The sequence below is a fragment of the Spermophilus citellus genome (assembly GCF_964194105.1).
Source record: "Spermophilus citellus genome assembly, chromosome: 14".
Lineage (NCBI taxonomy): Eukaryota > Metazoa > Chordata > Mammalia > Rodentia > Sciuridae > Spermophilus > Spermophilus citellus.
This window is the reverse complement of record NC_138194.1, coordinates 39,271,624-39,289,834: the sequence shown is the minus strand read 5'-3', so window position 1 is coordinate 39,289,834 and position 18,211 is coordinate 39,271,624. Positions and strand designations below refer to the sequence as shown.

The window sequence follows — 18,211 nt, the reverse complement described above, 5'->3', positions numbered from 1 at the left end:
GATTTCAATTAACATTTACAGCATCTTCATCTTTGTACATTTTAATTCATTCATTCATTGAGTGTCTACTAGGTGCCAAAATACAATATGGGATAGAAGGCTATTAAGACAACAGGATTTGAAATCAGATTGCATGAGTTCCAATGAGTAGTTGTATGACCTGATGTTTTGGTTTAGATCTGAAATGTCCCCCAAAGTCTCATGTGTTGAAAGCTTGGTTCCCTGAGTCACAATGTTTTGAGATGAGGCTTTTGGGAAATGATTATATCATGAGGACTCTGACTCACTCAGTGGATTAATTTACTGATGGATTCATAATTTGATGGCATTATTGGGAGGTGATGGAAAACTGCAGGAGGTGTGGCCTAGCAGTAGGAAGTACATCACTGGGAATGCGCTCTGGAAGGGTATATTTTCCCTGCCCTCACCTCTGCTTTCCAGCTGCCATGAGCTGAGCAGCTTACCTCTGCCACGGGCTTCCACCATGATGCTCCACCTCCCCACAGGCCCATAGTAATGGAGCCAGCCAACCATAACTGAAACCTCTGACACTGCGAGTCAAAATAAATCTTTCCAGCCTTAAGTTCTTTTTCTTATTTATCACAGCGATGGAAAGCTGACTACACACCTGTGTAGCTATCTATCCGTGACTTGCCTTCCTCTCTCTAAAGGGTATAATAATAGATCAACCTTATTATTGTGCCGAGGGATTAAATGAAGGGCAAATATTAGCAGCTGAGGATGGAGCTGTAAACAGGGCTGTCAGCTCCTGCACGTCTCTGTGATCTATGAAGAAGACAACTTTAATTACATTACTGTACAGAAAGCTATCTCAGGTCCACCAAAGTGCTTTGAATAATTACAGTGTATCATGAGGCTACATGATGGGGATTTTAATCCAGTCTTAGGAGAAAAGTTGGTCAGGAAGGACTTCCCTGAGAGTGTCTCAGTTAAGAGTTGAAGGATAATAAAGAGAGTTTCCCAGGCAAAAGGGGAGGAATGGGAGCAAATACCCTACATGTACAAAGACCAGGGACAGTTCCAGGGATTACAATGTTTTACTAATTATAACATGCATTTTTTTTCACATTAAAAATCTCTGGAATCAGAACATATCCTATAATTCATAACATCATAATTTAATGAAATACAAAATTAAAATAAAGCAAAACAAGACCAAAGGAGTTGGTGAGCAGAAAGCATGGGGAAAGAATAGTTGGGAAAATATTTAAGAGCTTGACAGGCAGGGTTGTGTAGGGCATGGTAAGTCTATTGGACTTTATCCTAGGAACAATGGGAAGTGGCAGACAGGTTTTAAGCAGAGGAAAGAGATGGAAACATAGGTTGAATAAAAAGCTCACTCTGTCGTGAGGAGAATGGCTTGGAGGAAGGAAGACTGTGGGGAGAATATCTGTGGCTATTGCAGTAGTGCAGGTGAGAGGTCTTAGTAGCTTGGATTGGGATAGTGAGCATGAAGATAGCAAAAGATGGACTCAGAGATATTCAGTGGGTAAAACCAACAAGACTTGATGATCAGATAGATAGGGAAATAAAGGAGTTTCTGGAATAACCAAAAGTCTCAGGCATGTGTAACTGCATGAATACTACTATTTCCCAAGATGTACTAATTGGGAAGAAAATTGTGAATTTAGGTTTGGACATAGTTAGTGTGAGAGCTTTGTGTGATATCCAGATATGTAGTCATGTGGACTGTTAGGTATGTAGTTCTAAGGCTCAAAAGAAAATTTTAGAATAGACATAAATTAGAGATTTGCAAGTATACAGAAGGGAATGCAAGACATGGGGATGGGGGAGGGACTCCAGGGAGAGCTTGTAGAATGAAAATAAAATAGTAGGTGCTTAGGGTTGTCTGAGTTGCTAGGAATCACATATTGAAGTTCATAAAGCACAGGACATCAAGGGTCATTTGAAATTGTAGAAGTTAAACCAAATGTGGTATTCAGAAGTCAAATGGAAAGGGTAAGAGAGTCAAGAAGGACGGAATGCTTCTGAAATGGCAATAAGAAGATTGGAAGGCACACATAAGACATCATGACTTGAATGTCCTTGGTAGCCCTAACAAGAACTGTGATGGAGTTACCTGAGTGGACCTATGAATGTAAAGAGTCCAAAATAGATGGGGACAAAGATCAGAGAAAGAGAATATCATTTCATTCGTGAAGTTTGGAAGTGAAGGTGGAGGGTTTATTTGTATATGAAGAGGTATATGAGGATCCAGAGGTTTTAATTATTTTTGTTTTGTTTTTCTTAAAAAAATGTTTTTGTCTTTATCTCCTTCATCTTCTTACTATTTTATGGAACATCAGAAGACTGGGTATATTTCAAATCCAATAGCAATGATTCAGTAAAGAGGGATACATTGAAGAAACAGAAGAGGGAATAACAGTTACCCCAAAGCAGGCGAGTTGGTTTGGGATCCAGAGACAGAGTGGAGGAGGTTTCTGCCTTTCCCAGAGGAGACAGTTGCCTTCACAATAACCAGACACTTGGACACCGAGATGCTCTGAAACTAGGGAGATCCCCTGGTCTATTGGCTTCCATTTCCCCAGTGAAGTAGGGCAAGTTCTGAGAGTGAGATTAGAGTAGTGTGCAGGAGGTATTTTAGGAAAGACGGTACAGAGGCACGTGGGCTGAAATTTATGGAGAATCAGGAAAAGCTTGAAATTGCTTTGGCAGAAACATAGAAGGGAGAAGACAGTTTTGAGGGCTGATGGGAGTGGTGATAATTAGTTTACAGTGACCTGGGCAGTGTAATCTCAGGTGCTATCACTCCTCCTGTAGCTGGCAGGACAGTAATATTGTTGGGGTCATCCAGGGGTGTGATTTTGATTGAAGGAGCTCTTTATATAGCCAAGAGGAAGACTGAAGTGCTTTATCATGCAATCTCCATTTATATGAAAGGAAGTGAAGGTAGGTGGTGCCTCATGCATGTAAGGAGACCTAGGTGTTGACCCATGAGGGCTGAGTGATGACCAGTTTCCCACCAACATGATTTAATGGAAAATGCACAAGAGTTCATCACCTTGAGCTCTAGCTCTGCAATTTGACATGTAAGAAAGAGGTTACAGAGTGAAATAATGACTCCAAGTTGTCCAGAAGGGATGGGAACAAGAACACAAAGACAGAAAGCTCAGTTTTGGAAAGAGGGACCCAATGGGGACCAGTAGTTTGTTTTTATTTGTTTTCTACTTAGTTTTGTTTCTCTTGCCTAGATCAGAGGCAAGCCAGAAGCAAATGTCCAATACCTATTCCTTGAATGAAGAATAAGTGAACAAACAAATAGGGGATAATATAAATAGTATATTCTCATAACAACTAACCTAACTCAGGTGTTTATACAGCTATATAGTTTTTTGGTGTTTGACTAAAGTCATAGTTCAGGCTTCAGACTTAGATGGATTATTTTGTTAAAAAAATGTTTTAGATGTTGGTGAGCCTTTATTTTTAGATGTTGGTGAACATTTATTTATATGCAATGTTGAGAATCGAACCCAGTGCCTCACACATGTTAGGCAAGCACTTTACCACTGAGCCACAACCCCAGCCCTAGATGGATTATTTTTAAACCTGACTTTTATATTATTTTGAAAATAACCTTTTAATTTGAAATAAATTATCTTTATGCATTTTTTTGTGGTGCTGGGAATGAAACCCAGGACTTTGCACAAGCTAGGCAAGCACTCTACTGCTGAGCTACACCCTCGGTCATTAAAGTCCCTTTAATTTGAATCAAAGTAAAACAAAGATTTAACTGAATCACAGTAATCATTTATGTAGCTTAAATTATGTATAAGAAACATCTTTGAGGTTGAATAATGAGTTGCAGTGTTGAAAATGGTGGAGTTGAGAAAGTAATTGTGGGTCAGTGGTAGGAAGGGAACACTGCATTCTTTTCGTTTTTTTTTTTTTAATAGAAACTCTGATTTCTCTTTCTTTATTGTTAGCTTTACTTTTTGTTAAGTGCAAGGTCCAGCCTGCCATAAGTAACCCAGTAATGACTAAATTAATAATGCCTGCTGACATCTCTTCTTTTAAGTCTTTAGTTCCCCCACTGATGTTCAGCCAAACAATAGAAGCAATACACTTGCAATTGAGTTTACTCTCATCAATGGCACTCCATCCTGTTTCTTGCAGATTGAGTAAGATTCATTAGCTGACATTTAATTCCTGGTTCCTCTATGAACCTGCCAATTCCCTAATCTGTCCCAGCCGGTGTTTCTGAGGAAGCCCCCTTCATATAGCCTGACATAGGCATTAATGCAAGAGCTGTCTCTGGCAGCTAGTCTCTGGCCTCCCTGAGACCCAAATGATTCCTCTTCTGCTGCTATGAAAGTCTTCAAACACTGTGTTCTTGCTCCAGGTGGAAGACAGAATGAGGCTGGATAACTGGTGCTGGATAACAGCACTGCTGGATCTCATCTTGGTGAAAGCACGTCCTCAGTACAGTAGCAGGACCCCCATTTCCCAGGCCCTAGCTCAGCACTATGACACACGTGCTTCACAGCACTTAGATGTTCCCAAGCTTCCCATTTGCTTCTGTGTTCCTTGTCTGCATCAGCCCCACCAGCTCTGTAAACAGGGGCTTATATGGTTGATAAGGTCCTGTGGACCAGCGCCTACGCTACTGCCCAGCATTCATTAGGGCCTAATAAATAATTATTGATTCTTTCACAATTGTGACTCACTTGGGATGTTTCCTACCTGTGTTTAGCTATTGATTTCACTGCTGAGTCCTGGAATCCTCTGCTAAATGAAGGATAAACAGGTGCTGAGAGTGGGTCCTTGTCCACATGGATGCCCCCGACTTTTCTTCTTCATTTAGCATATAGTACAAGCTCACAACATGGACATGGACAAAATGAAAAGTAGAAATATAGCCTGGTGCCATGGCACATACCTGTAGCCCCAGTGGCTCCAGAGGCTGAGGCAGGAGGATCCTGAGTTCAAAGTCCACCTCAGCAAAAGCAAGATGCTAAGCAACTCAGTGAGACCCTGTATCTAAATACAATACAAAATAGGGCTTGTTGGTTGAGTGTACCAAGTTTAATCCCTAGTACCAAAAAAAAAAAAAAAAAGAAAAGAAAAAAAGAAAAAAGTACATAAGCAAGATGGCCTCAGTTTCCCAACTTTGAGTATCTGAAATGCTTCTCCTCCAAATATTTCCCAGATAAAAAGATGGACTTTTCTAGTCAGAGAGCTTTTTTTTTTAAATAATAAATTAGGCCTTTAAATGATTTTTTTTTAAATTCTTTAAGATCATGAATAAATCCATGAATGGAATTGGAGTTTAGGCATTTCTTTTGAACGAGCCACACCTGGTGAATCCTCTCAGCTCTGTTTGAGGTGAGGAAAGAAAGTCTCCTTTCAGGGGGACCTAAAAGATGAAGGCACCTAACTATGGTTGTTGAGATAGGTAGTCTTGGCTTTAGAGAAAAGGTTGATGATATTAATGTCCACACAAAGCACCAGGATTTGGTTAAAGTGCAAATTCTTACTCAGTAGATTTGGGGTGTACCTGACAATCTGACCTCAAATAGGACCCAGGCTGCTGGCCTGAGCCACACTTTTTTTGGTACTACGGATTGAACCCAGGGGCACTCTACCACTAAGCCACTTCCCCAGGCATTTTTATTTTTAATTTTGAGACAGGGTCTCGCTAAGTTACTTAGGGCCTTACTAAGTTTGCTAAGGCTGGCTTTGAACTTGCAATCCTCCTGCCTCAGCCTCCTGAGTCACTGGGACCAGATTGTGCCCCACACTTGGAGTGGTGAGGCCCCAAAGTGTGGTCTTTTCACATGCTGGACTGAACTAGAGATTCCATGCATTTGTTCTGAGGATTTTTGAAAAAAGCCATTTAGGTTTTGAGAGTTTTATACACACACACACACACACACACACACACACACACACACACACACACATTTTTTTAAAATGGATTTAAGGGCTTGGATGTTGCTCAGTGGCAAAGTGCTTGTCTTACATATGCAAGAAAGAAAATACAAAATAAAAAGAACCCCACCAAAAAAAGAAAAAAAATAGATTTAACATAGATAAAAATAGATAATTATCCCCATGTTATAGATAAAATGACTGAAGCAAAGAGTGCCTAAATGAATTACCCCAGATCGCTGATAGCAAAATATCTAAAATTCAGTTCTCTTCATTCCAGATAAAATGCTCTGTCTCTATCACATCTGTTCTTGGATTGTCAGTGTGTTCATTCATTCTTTCACTCACTCAACTGTTCATTCTTTCATTTCTTCATTCCACAGAGCTTTATATAGAGCACATTCTTTGGGCATTCCCTTTGCTCAAAATACTGCTCCTGTCTTGGGTATCTGTTCCCATTCTGCCAATCCTGATACCACCTAAGAGAATTTAAAAAGCAACATCCTCCATCACCCCCAGCACTGTCCTAATCCCCATTTCTACTGAGAAAGATACAGATATTCAGGAACCAAACGGATACTCAAGCTGAGAATATCAAAGGAGACCCATTAACATACTTTTATTTGACAAAAAGCACACCCATGAAAGGTAGTTTTTATCAAGACCACTAGCCATCCTTTTCAAACTCACCTTGAACATGAACTGAGTCATCAACATCCTCTCAACTACAACACCTCTGGCATTTCTCTACCTGTTTCAGAACATTGTAATCTAGTTCCATCCCAGAAACTTCACAGAGGTGTGAACCACCTATTTCTGAGGCAGTGTGATAATTAGGGATGCTCTAATGCTGACTGACAACTCTTTATGCCAGTCTAATTCTAAAAAAAAAAAAAAAGACTCTATTCAAAGCAGGTGGTATAAGCACCTGCAGTCATTTTCTGTGTTGCTATTTAAGTTATAATTGGCAATAGAAAAAAATCTCCAGAAATATCTACACGCTAGAAATGCATAAATCTAATGCTCCTTCTGACCATCTCAAAATACATGAACTCACATAAAAATGCATGCAGTAGTGCCTCCCAATCCTCAAAGCTCAATCAACCTATGCACACAGAATACTGAGTGATTGCAAAAGAGAGTGGACTAGTTCAGATACAGATGGGGCTCCTAAGAGATTCATAGATCTTGCTCGAATACCTTAGGTTCCAATGAAGCATGTGATCACAACACACTCTACTCTGACCTTGAATACTCTCATAAGTCAGGTGTGACAGAGTGACTCTTTATTAAAGAATTCTTTGTTCAATTGCTTAGTAAAATTAAGACAAATTTATTGTGTGTAAATAATCTACAACTCTTATTTTCTCCGTTTGTGGTCTTCCACTTTCTTCAAGTGCATAAACATGGGTTATCTTTGGTATCAGATATGGCAGTCTTTTCATGCTCAGAATGACCATACTCAGGGAAGTGTCAGAAACATGATAAACATGTCTAATTTAAATAATTTCTCCTTCAAAGAGCTTCAAGGACTTCATTCTATTTTTTTATCTTTCATAGCTCTGGAAAATATGGCAATCATTTATCCTCATTTTATAGATGAAAAATGGAGATAGATGAGTTCATCAGGCTGGAATTCATAGTTTTATAAGGAACAATAAACTCCCTTTTAAATAAATTAAGCATAATGTCTGATTGTAGCTGCTGGTGTCACCAAGGCTTCCTTGTCCCTTTTCCCCAGCCCGCCTCTGTATCTCTAAGTTTGTGAACTGATTGGTCTCTGGCAACTGAGCTCTGTTCTCAGTTAATCTAATCTGCTCCCTTTCTCTTTATAAATCAACTCACAGAATTGACTGCTGTTCTCCCTGGGTGTTCTGAGGTAGCTGGGTGAATGCTGCATATTGGGAAGAAAGGATCTTGAAATATTATTAAATAATATTATTAAATATCTGACTGTTAACTAGAAACAAACATACAATTCCATAACCTTTGATTCTTAGAGCTCTTTTGTTTCTCAATGAAGATCTGCTTTTTTCCTGACTTCATTTACTATGCCTAAGATAGAGGTTCTATAAATAATATATGATTATATTAACTATTGCATTTATTAATACCAATGGGAGGAAGGCATCTATAAGAATTTGAATATTAAATACATTGACAAGAACATATAGGCTTCTGCCTTGTAGTTTCTAACCAAATTGCAGGTATTTCTTGTCCAGTTCAGCATTGTGTTTAAGAATGCAGATTAGAGTCAGATCTAGGTTCCCATTCTAATTCCATAACTGAAATTTTTATGTTCCTGATCTGTATAATGGAATTAGTAACTCTCACTTCAGAAGATTACTGTGAGGATTAAACAAAGATAAATCAGACTAAATACTTAGTGTAGAAGCTGGTATATAGGAAGTACTCAATAAATGGCTGTGGTTGATAATGATGAACAGCTGTAGTGACAGAAAACTCTTCCGTGGATGATAATTCTAAAAATAGCCAGATAAAATGTGTTTTGAAATATTCTTTCCCAAAACAGTCTCAAGCTGATTTTAGAAGCGACAAACAAGAGTTCCTGAGTGCTGACTAGAATATTTGTGCACATCTGGATGACTGCAGGTCAGTCTGAAGAGAGGCTGCTACTCTCTGCAGTAGGCAACTATGGCCAGAGGACAAAGCATCTGCAGCAATGCAATACTTTAAATAAACTAAAATGTTTTAATAGTGTCACAGGAAAATACTTATTAAGTAGCACTGGGAAGCTTTGAATTCAATACTTAGAAACTTTTGGAAGTGAAAATGTTTTAAAAGTTATTTTTTTAATTCCCAAAACCTAAATGTACTGAGCAGGTACCAACTTAAGGAAAGTCTTTCTGCATCTTCCCAACTTCTGTCATTTTTAGAATTTCTATGATTTCCTAGAAGGAGGTGAAAACAAATGTTCAGTTAGAGATGTGGTTAGACTTTTTGAACAAATTAGCTAAAGTTGAAGTTGTATAATTTTAACCCAGACTGGCAGCATTCATGAAAACTTGGTGCTAAAAGGGTCATTCTGCCCAATATCGTAATTACATTTGGAATCAGAGAAGCTGAGTAACTTACTCTACAGTTGTACAGAGGGTGTCACAGGATACAAGAAGGGGCTCCTAATTCCTAGTTGAGTTCTCTTCCATTAATTTATCTGCCTCACTGGATGTGGGAGTGCAGTCCTGTAATCCCAGCGCTCAGGAGACTGAGGCAGGAAGGATCATGAGTTCAAAGTCACCCTCAGCTTTAGCAAAGTGCTAAGCAACTCAGTGAGACCCTGTCTCTAAATGAAATACAAAATAGGAGTGGGGATGTGGCTCTGAGTGACCCTGAGTTCAATCCTCTGTAATCCCCACCCCTACCACTCACAATTTATCTGCCTCTCCGAGAATGTTTATGAACAATAGCAGAAAAAAGTAGCTATAACATAAAATTAATATTGTTATACTATTTTCAAAAAGAACTTATTTTTCTTCAACTAGTATAAATTTCTTTCTGAAGCACTTTTTATTCAATCAAGAATGCATAATTAATTCAGGGTAGTTAAATGTCAAGGGGAAGCTTCATTATATCACAGTACATGTTACAGTAGCAATTCTATAATCTCACAAAAGAGGGAAACCAATACTAAGGGGCTGAAAAAGCTACTTTTTCTTCAGCTGTGTCATTCGTAAACAAAGTAGCTTAAAGTTGGATTTCTAGTTGTAGAATTTTAAAAAATGAAGCTGAACTATTTTCAAGAACAAATGGCAGAGTTAGCCTGAACCAAAAAAAAAAAGTGAGAGAAATAATAGCTTGGGTGAAAGAAATAACATAAGCAAATACTTTGAAAAATTCAAATAAGCAAAATTGCTAATTTCTGAAGTAATACTTCTTCATTTAGAGATAAAATTAAAGAAAGTTTCAAGCTCATCTAAAAAATAACAGATGGATGAAATCTAATCTAGTCAAGTTTCTAGTTAGAATTCAAGCCACAAGCGAGACTTAGGATCCACTCTATTGTCACGTGGGGCTTTTTGGGGCAGTGTGAGAACTGGATGAGTTAATATGGTGGAAAGGCTCAGGAATGTTATCGATGACAGGCACAGGATGATGTAAATGATGTTGATGTCCCCTGAGACTCTTTAAAATAACTATGGATGTGTCAATGAGGAGTAGTAGATTATTCTAGAATCAGTCACAGCATAATGGAGTACATTAGGCTTGAAACCAACACTACCCAGTGGAAACATAATGCGAGCCACAAATATAACTTTTTCTTATGACCATATCACAAAATACAAAGAAACAGATGAAATTAATTTTAATGATTAGTTTATCACAATGTATGCAAAATATAATTTCAATATGTAAGTTAAAGAAATACACACATACACACATGTGTGTGTGTGTACACAATTTATCTTTTTTGTGTGTGCATGTGATTCTGGAGATCCGACCAAGGCTTTACCCTAATGCTAAAGAAATATTCATATTACATTCTTTCTTTTCATACCAAGTTTTCAAAACTCTGTGTGTACATTACCTTTACAGACCCCCCTCTCCATTCAGTCTGTCCCAGTTTCAAGTCCCCAATGATCACCTGTGATTAAGGCCTTGCACCGGATAGGTCATCTCTGGTCTACTTATATATGATCCCAATTTCATCAAAAAAACTTGCCTTTTCCCTATTTGAAGATGCATATTTTTTTTCCTTGGGTGTTTCCTCTTTCTTATCAGATTGGTAGTTGGTGCCAAGCCCATCACATTTTAATAGAAATACGTGATATATTAAAATGTGAGTTATGGTGCATGTGTAGGTAACAGCTGTGAGTTGAATGTTTGACTCACCTCAAAAACAGAATATTTATTTTCCTTGGATTGCTTATATTTCACTTCAATAAATGGTGGCAAATTGTACTGTCAAAGGAGAGGGAAATTTATATGTTTATTTGTTCACTTTGAAAGGAAAGGATTTGCTGCTTTATGTGAGAAATACTTAGGCTTTTCTTTTACTAAAAAATGTTTAAATGTATTTATCTGGTTCAGTAAGCATTAATTGTTCCCACTGAGCACAATCATGTTGCCTGCTAGGATGATTCTGATAATGAAGAGGCTGGTAGCTGAACAGAAGAATATATGTCGTACAAATATTCTTTAATCTTCTTATCAAGGGTGTTATTTAAGACATTATAAAGAAAGAAACCCTATTTTGCTTTCTACAGTTGAAAGCAACTACAACTACACTGCACTCAAAGCTGCATAATAACTGTTAAGCAGATGGAAATTTATGTTACTTCTAAAAATTATAAGATATAAAGTAAGGTAATAAGGTTAGTTTTCCTGTGGAATAATTTCATTACTTATTTTGAATTCTTAAAATAATTGTCTTCATCCATTTGGAAATGTTAGTCTTTTATTTACTATCAGATTACGTCACGTGACAGCACAAACTATTGTTAAGTTTTATAATGGGGCTACAGGAATGTGGAGCTTAATTCATGCTTCATGACTAGATTCATAAATAAAACTCAATATTTCTGGACCTTAATTTTCTTATGTGTAAATGGGTGTATGCATCAGCTATTTTGTAAATACTTGGGATAAAGAACTTAAAAGGAGGTCAGGTTTATTTTGGTTCCTGGTTTCAAGTCATGGTTGCTTGGCTATTTTGCTTTGGGCCTGTAGCAGCACAGTACATCATGGCTGAAACATATGGCGGAGCTGCTTACCTCATGGCAGTCAGGAAACTAAGGGAGAGAGAAAGGTGCCAAGATCCCAATATCCCACCAAGAGCATTCCCCAATGACCTACTTCCTCCAACAAGGCTCCTGAAATTTCCACCACCTCACCATTTAGTGCTCTCAGCTGGAGACCAAGCCCTCAATACAGGAGCTTTTGAGAGACATACACAATCCAAATCATAACAATGGGGGAGAATAATAAGAGCTAAAATTATCTGCATGTATACTAAATATTTTATATGCCTTAATTGATCTAAACACCATTATCCCTACCCCCATGATGTGGGCTTTTTCATATCTTCATTTGACACTTGAAGAGGGGATATTCATCACAAGACCACAAAATCAGTGGTGTGGATTTCCTGGACACTAGAAGTTATTGGAAGAAAAAAAAATGCTTAATATAATTACTTAGCTTACCTTCTTAAAAGAAAAAAAAAATCTTTATTTGTGTTTAGAAGTCCTTCTATGGGTTCAACTAGGTGTTAGACAATTCTGTGCTTTGCTACAAAGCCCAATCTATTGTTGACTTTAAGAAATAAAAGTAGTACTGTAGAATCCTTCCTGATGTAATGATACGGTTGATCCCTGGAAAACAAATCGTAGCTCATGATTCAAATTCAGTCCCAACTGAACCACCTTTGAAGCTCCATGTGGCCCTGGTGTCCTATGACTCCTGGTGCATGCCTGAGGTTGAAAAACAGAGATCCTGTTCCCCTTTCAGGGGTCCATATAGCTCAAGAAGGTAATGAGCTATGCAATTCACAAGTAAGCAAAATACAGGTGATTATTAGCTGTTGAGTTAAGGCAGCTAAACAAAGTTTTGCATGTATACCTCTGCCTGAGAAGATGACTCTCAGTTCAGTTGTAGATCTATGCAGAAGGGTCTGGCTCATGGCCAACATTTTTCATATTCATCTTGTTCTTTCTGGAATTTAATCATCATTGGAATCAGTAGACATTAAACTACAGCTCTAGATGTTAAGTAACATAAAGTGGAGAAAGTTCCAAATTTGGGGGAAAACCAGTGAAAAGATAAGAGGAGGAGGCAAAGGAGGATGTAGAGAAGACAGGGAAGAAAAGAGAGAGAAAGGCAGACAGACAAAGATATAAGGAATAATGTGGCTATCAAGCTTAGTGAAAACTTTCTTTGAGTTGCCTGCTGCCTCACTAATATAATGATGGCTGAAATAACAAAAATCATAAGGTTAAGCTGGCTTTCAATGTGGAAAGAGGACCCAAGAGAAATGTTTATTTTAGCAGAAGTGTTAAACTCACTGTGAGAAGGCAAAGCCACTGAATGGAGAGGTCACCACCATGAGTGAATGGGACAACAAAACCTCAGGGCAAGTGGCTTCTCCGTGGCTAGCAACTAAGGACACCATGGTGGAGACATTTTTATCAGTCAGCAGTTGGTTAGTTTTCTCAGAGAGTATTTTGACTCACTCAAATGGACTAAGGACAAGATTTAAGAAAGGTTTTTCTCTTGACGTCTTTAAAAAATATTAGATTATTTGAAAAGCAATATTTTTCTTTCTACTTTTTCCAGTGAATTTAAAATATTTATAATATTATGTGTTACTTATATCAAATGCTCATTGTGTGACCAAGGAAATCAAATTATGTTGAATGTAAAGAGGCTGTGGTCATTTTCTGAACCAGGAAGAACATAGACTAGGATAAAAATGTTATGTTTGGCTCCTCATGCTCAGCATCTGAGAATTGTTCTGTTTTAGCTTACTGTTTTAGTCAGCTATAGATGCTGCTATGACTAAATGACCCAACCAGAATAGCTGCAAAGGAGAAAAGGTTTATTTGAAGACTCATGGTTTCAGAGGTCTTATTCCATAGAATCCAGATCCATTCCTTAGGGCTCCAGGTGAGGCAAAGAACATCATGGCTGAAGAGTGTGGCAAGAGGGAACCAGCTCACATGGTGAACAGGAAGCAGAGAAGGAGAGAGGGAGGGGAGAGAGGGAGAGAGGGAGGGGAGGAAGTGAGGGAAGAAGGGAGGGAGGGAGGGAAGAAGGGAGGGAGGGAGGGAAAAAGGGAGAGAGAGAGAGAGAGAGAGAGAGAGAGAGAGAGAGAGAGAGAGAGAGAGACTGACTTCACTCTCTAGATACATAATATCTACCCCAAAGCCATGCCCCAATATCCCACCTGTCTCCAGTTACAACTCAGTTAATCCCATCAGTCCCATCAGGGATCAATTCACTGATTAGGCTAGGGTTATAGCCCAATTATTTTTCCTCCAAACCTTCTTGCATTGTCTCACACATGAGCTTTTGGGGGACAACTCACATCCAAACCATAAACTTACCATTCAATGAAGGTATTAAGATTATTGGCAGAGATGAGACAGATTGTCTTCCAGATGTTCATTTACAGTATATCACTGAAAAAAAATAATATAGGTTCTAGTTTTGTTCCTTGTGGAGGGGAGAGTGAGTATTTGTCACATGAGCAAAGATGGTGAGTGATGTTACTGTGTGGATGATAGATTTCACTTCCTTCCTTTCCTTCTTTAGCTATTAACACTTTCTCGGTCCCAAACTGCCTCTACACAGCTGCTGGATTTAGGGTGAGTGTTCAGTGAACGCAAGTCTGTCTGTAAGTTTATGGCTGGGTAGCTAAAGCAGTGTTTCCATAACAGAATGAAGGTTTCTACACATTTGTTCATAGTCTTTGGCATATAGCAGATGTTACCAAGCATTTCTTAGCATGAGTCAGGGTGAACAGATGATTGAAAACTCATTATTTGGGAATTTGTTGATTTTCTCCATAAATGATTTCTATAGCAGGGAAAGGGAAAGTGTAGACACAAACTCAGTACTCATTAAAGTCACAGATAATAACTTGGATGGATAAACAAATGTAGGACCCAAAAGAATGGAGACAGGTTGAAAACATAGGCAAATTCAAAAAGATAGAATTTAATACTCACCTTCAAGATGGGAGAAAAATGAGTGAACAGGAGTATGTTTAAATACAGTTAGCTTCTCATTGTTTTTGTCACATTAGTGCCAACAAGACTAATATGATTCTAGATAAGCTCAATAAAGTGTACCAAAATAAAAAATAAATAAATAAAGGAAGCAATCATTTCACCCTACTCTGAGGTCACATCAGGACCACAATGGGTAACCCATACAACTGATAGAGACAGGAAAGTATGGAGGTGGTAAGATCTAGAGATCATGTCACAAGAGGTATTTGATTAACTTCTGTGAGGGATGTGGTATGGCTGGAAGGCACAGACAAATATTTAAAGAACCGTTATATGGACTACTGAATGGATGGTATAGATGATCAGTCTTCTGTATTGGGGGTTCCATATCATGGATCGGACTGGCCACAGAAAGTATTTTCAGGGAAAAACATTTTATTGCTGTTGATGTGTACTGTATATTTAGGCCACCATATTTATGTTTTGTTTGTACTGAATAGTTATAAACAGTTTTTCTTGTCATCATTTCCTAAACAACACAGCATAGCAACATACATTGTAATAGGTATCATAAGTAGTCTACAGATGACTTATGCAAGAGGATGTGCACAGGTTGTATGCAAATACTATGGCATTTTATATAAGGGTCTTGAGCATTTGTGATTTTGATATCCATGGGGATCCTGAAACCAATCCCCCTCGGACACAAGGGGATGATGACAAGTTGATGGTTCCAAAGCAGAGCCAGAAACAGTACATAAAGTTTTGAAAGGAAGATTGGGGTTCAATGCAAGGGAAAACTTCAGAAGAGGATAGGGGAGTAGGTTTCTCAAGTTGAATATGTCCAAGAGGAGGTGTGTATGGCCCCTAGAAGAATCTTCAGCTATAACTAAAGATGAAATTTGAACGCTGCCTGTGGTTCACATGCTATGTAATAAAATAAAATCAACCCACATGACAGAGTAAGAGAATTGTGGTTTAAAGTTTCTAAAAGTAAATGATGACCAGTTCCCTCCATTCTCACAAGGACCTCAGGGCAAAGCAGTTAGGCAGCTGTCCAAGGTTCTGAAAGGAGGTAGCCAATGTGGACAGTTGTGCTCCTGGGTTGTCATATTTATTGCTTGTTTTAATGTCTTCTGAATTTTAAGCTTTTCTGTTCCTTGTATCAATCAATACTACACACACACACACACACACACACACACACACACACACGGCCCTTAGCTAAAACAATGAAAATTGCATAGGGAAGATGTCAGAGAGCTGGCTCTAAACTAGTACATAGGCTTCTTCTATCTCATCAAGGCAGTAAATGAATACATTCTACTCTCAAAGGTTGGGCTTGGTATCTAAAGTTGGGTCATTTAGACAAATTACATTTATAGTAGAAACCAATTATTCTGAGGCAATTATACTGATTAGTCACAACTCTGCCCCTGTGTCTAAACATTCTGTGGATCTTGGGATATATAACACCAAATTTTATTGGATTTTTAATGTTTCTATGTACTTCGTAAACACTTTGTTTTGGGGTCATCAGAAACTTATAAATGATGTTAAGACCAGGCTTCAAGAGATAAGAAGGTAAAGTTAGGTTCTGCCCCCCTTAATGGCTGTAAAGATTTGAGAAGTTCTTGAAATGCTCTGAACCTTTATTCTCTTTCCTATGAAATACAAGCATTACCTGCCTTCCACAGTTGTTGCTAAGAACTAAAACTGATAATTTACATAAATCATTTGGCATGAAATTGAAGTAAACATTTATGGAACACTCTCCTATTGTCACCATTGTTGCAATAATAGTAATGATCTTTAATTTCTGATTTGTCCTTTTATATTGGAGTAATAATGATCTCTTTCCAAAATCTTTAAGTAATTAAAACTGAAATTATTTTCCAGCTGACAAAGATCATAAGATATGTATGCAATAGATGTTCAATAGATGTTCACATACTAAAACCAAGTTATTTGAAACATTGACAAATTATTAAATTGGATTATTTAAATGAGCATAATTTTCATATAAACATGTAAAAATTATACACACACACACACACACACACACACACATGCAGTAAATAGTGAGCTCAGCAAACCTGAGTTATCCAAACCCTGCACAATCTAAAAGTCTCAGGACTGGACTTTGACTGGGTCCTCTGAGCCCTTGGAATAGCATGCCTCATAAGAATGTCTTTGTACATCTAAGGCTTTAGGCTTTGCCAGATAGTTTATGCTAACAGTGTGATTTTACAGCAAATGGCTGTAAACCTAACTTTGGTATACCTAACTTTAGATAACACTGTATCCGTTTGATATCTTCTGGAAGGTAGGTGGGGGACAGAGGCTGAAGATTGAGTAGCGAAGGTCAGTTACAGGAATTGCAGGCCTATGTGACTCACCAGTCCCCCAATAAAAACCCTGGACACTAACCAGGAAGCTTCCTTGACTGATAACACTTGCATATATTGTCAAATATCAGTACTGAGAAATTTAAGCTCTGTCCATATCATGTTACTGGTAGGACAGCCAGAAGCTTACACCTGGTCTCTTTGACTCCACCTCATGCACCTTTGTACTTTTGCTGATTTTAATATGTATCTTTTTGCTGTAATAAACCATAACTGTGAGTGTAATGATTTTGTTGTGTCCTATGAGTCCTATCAAATTATCAAATGTAAAGGTGGTCTTGAGATCCCTCAATATAACATATAATAACACTAAAATTTGTTATGTATACACCTGGCATTATTCTAAGAAGTTCTGTACATTTATGAACTTATTCCATTTTCACACCCCTAAGGGAGGATGCTATTATTGTTTCTATTGTATACGTTTCTCCCCAACAGAAGGAATTTCTGTGAAGATCCCAAGAGTCCAATGTTTCTCTCCATAAAAACATGGTGTAGAAATGCAGGAAAATGCAGAAATGCAGAGATTCTCAAAGGGAAAAATTAAATAGTTCTTTTGAGTGTTCTGATTCGAGAGGGGAATAGAAATTCAGAACGCACCCAAGGCTTCAAAATCGTTGCCACCACTAGTTGTTTGTAAATGTGTTTTTCTCTCCCTCTTCATTAGATCTCAGTCTGTTGTAGAAGCTGGGACCCTGAAACATGAGGAGAAGGGAGAGAATGAGAACACTCAGCCTCTCTTGGCTCTGGACTGAACCCAGAGTCACCCCGATGCTCCTGCACACCGGCCTTCAGTGCTATCAGCTAAACAGGAAGCACACGCGCAACTGACCCACATGGACATGTGCATCCTGCCCGACGCGAGGTCCTCCACTCTTGACCCCAGAGATGACTGTCACCAGCCAAGGGTCTGAGCAGCCAAAGTTGAACAAGGATTTGAGAGATGCTTTTTTTTTTTAATTTTTTCTTTATTTCTTTATTTTTTTAAAATAAGGGGATTGGAGGATGAAGCAAGATTTTTGGCTTTTATGTTAAAAAAAATTCTCTCCCCCCACACACTTAAAGTATCAAATGAATTTAAAAAATGAAAAACTAAATTTGATTTACACACTGCATTAGGACAATGATTTTTCTGAGAAATCACACAGGAATCTTCTTCAGTTTTTGCAAATTAAGTAAACACACCAGAGTCAAACTGTGCAG

The 18,211-nt window shown here is 38.2% G+C and overlaps 1 protein-coding gene across 1 annotated transcript in view; it reads left to right on the top strand.

The window, feature by feature from the left end:
- Nucleotides 1-17,763, top strand: part of CLVS1 (clavesin 1) — a gene marked incomplete at both ends in the record, with an annotated part of 202,371 nt that extends 184,608 nt beyond the window's left edge. The window contains one exon of the mRNA XM_081265768.1: nucleotides 17,676-17,763. Coding sequence (XP_081121894.1) covers nucleotides 17,676-17,763 — 88 coding nt within the window. The remainder of the gene's footprint in view (nucleotides 1-17,675) is intronic.
- Nucleotides 17,764-18,211: the final 448 nt, after the last annotated feature.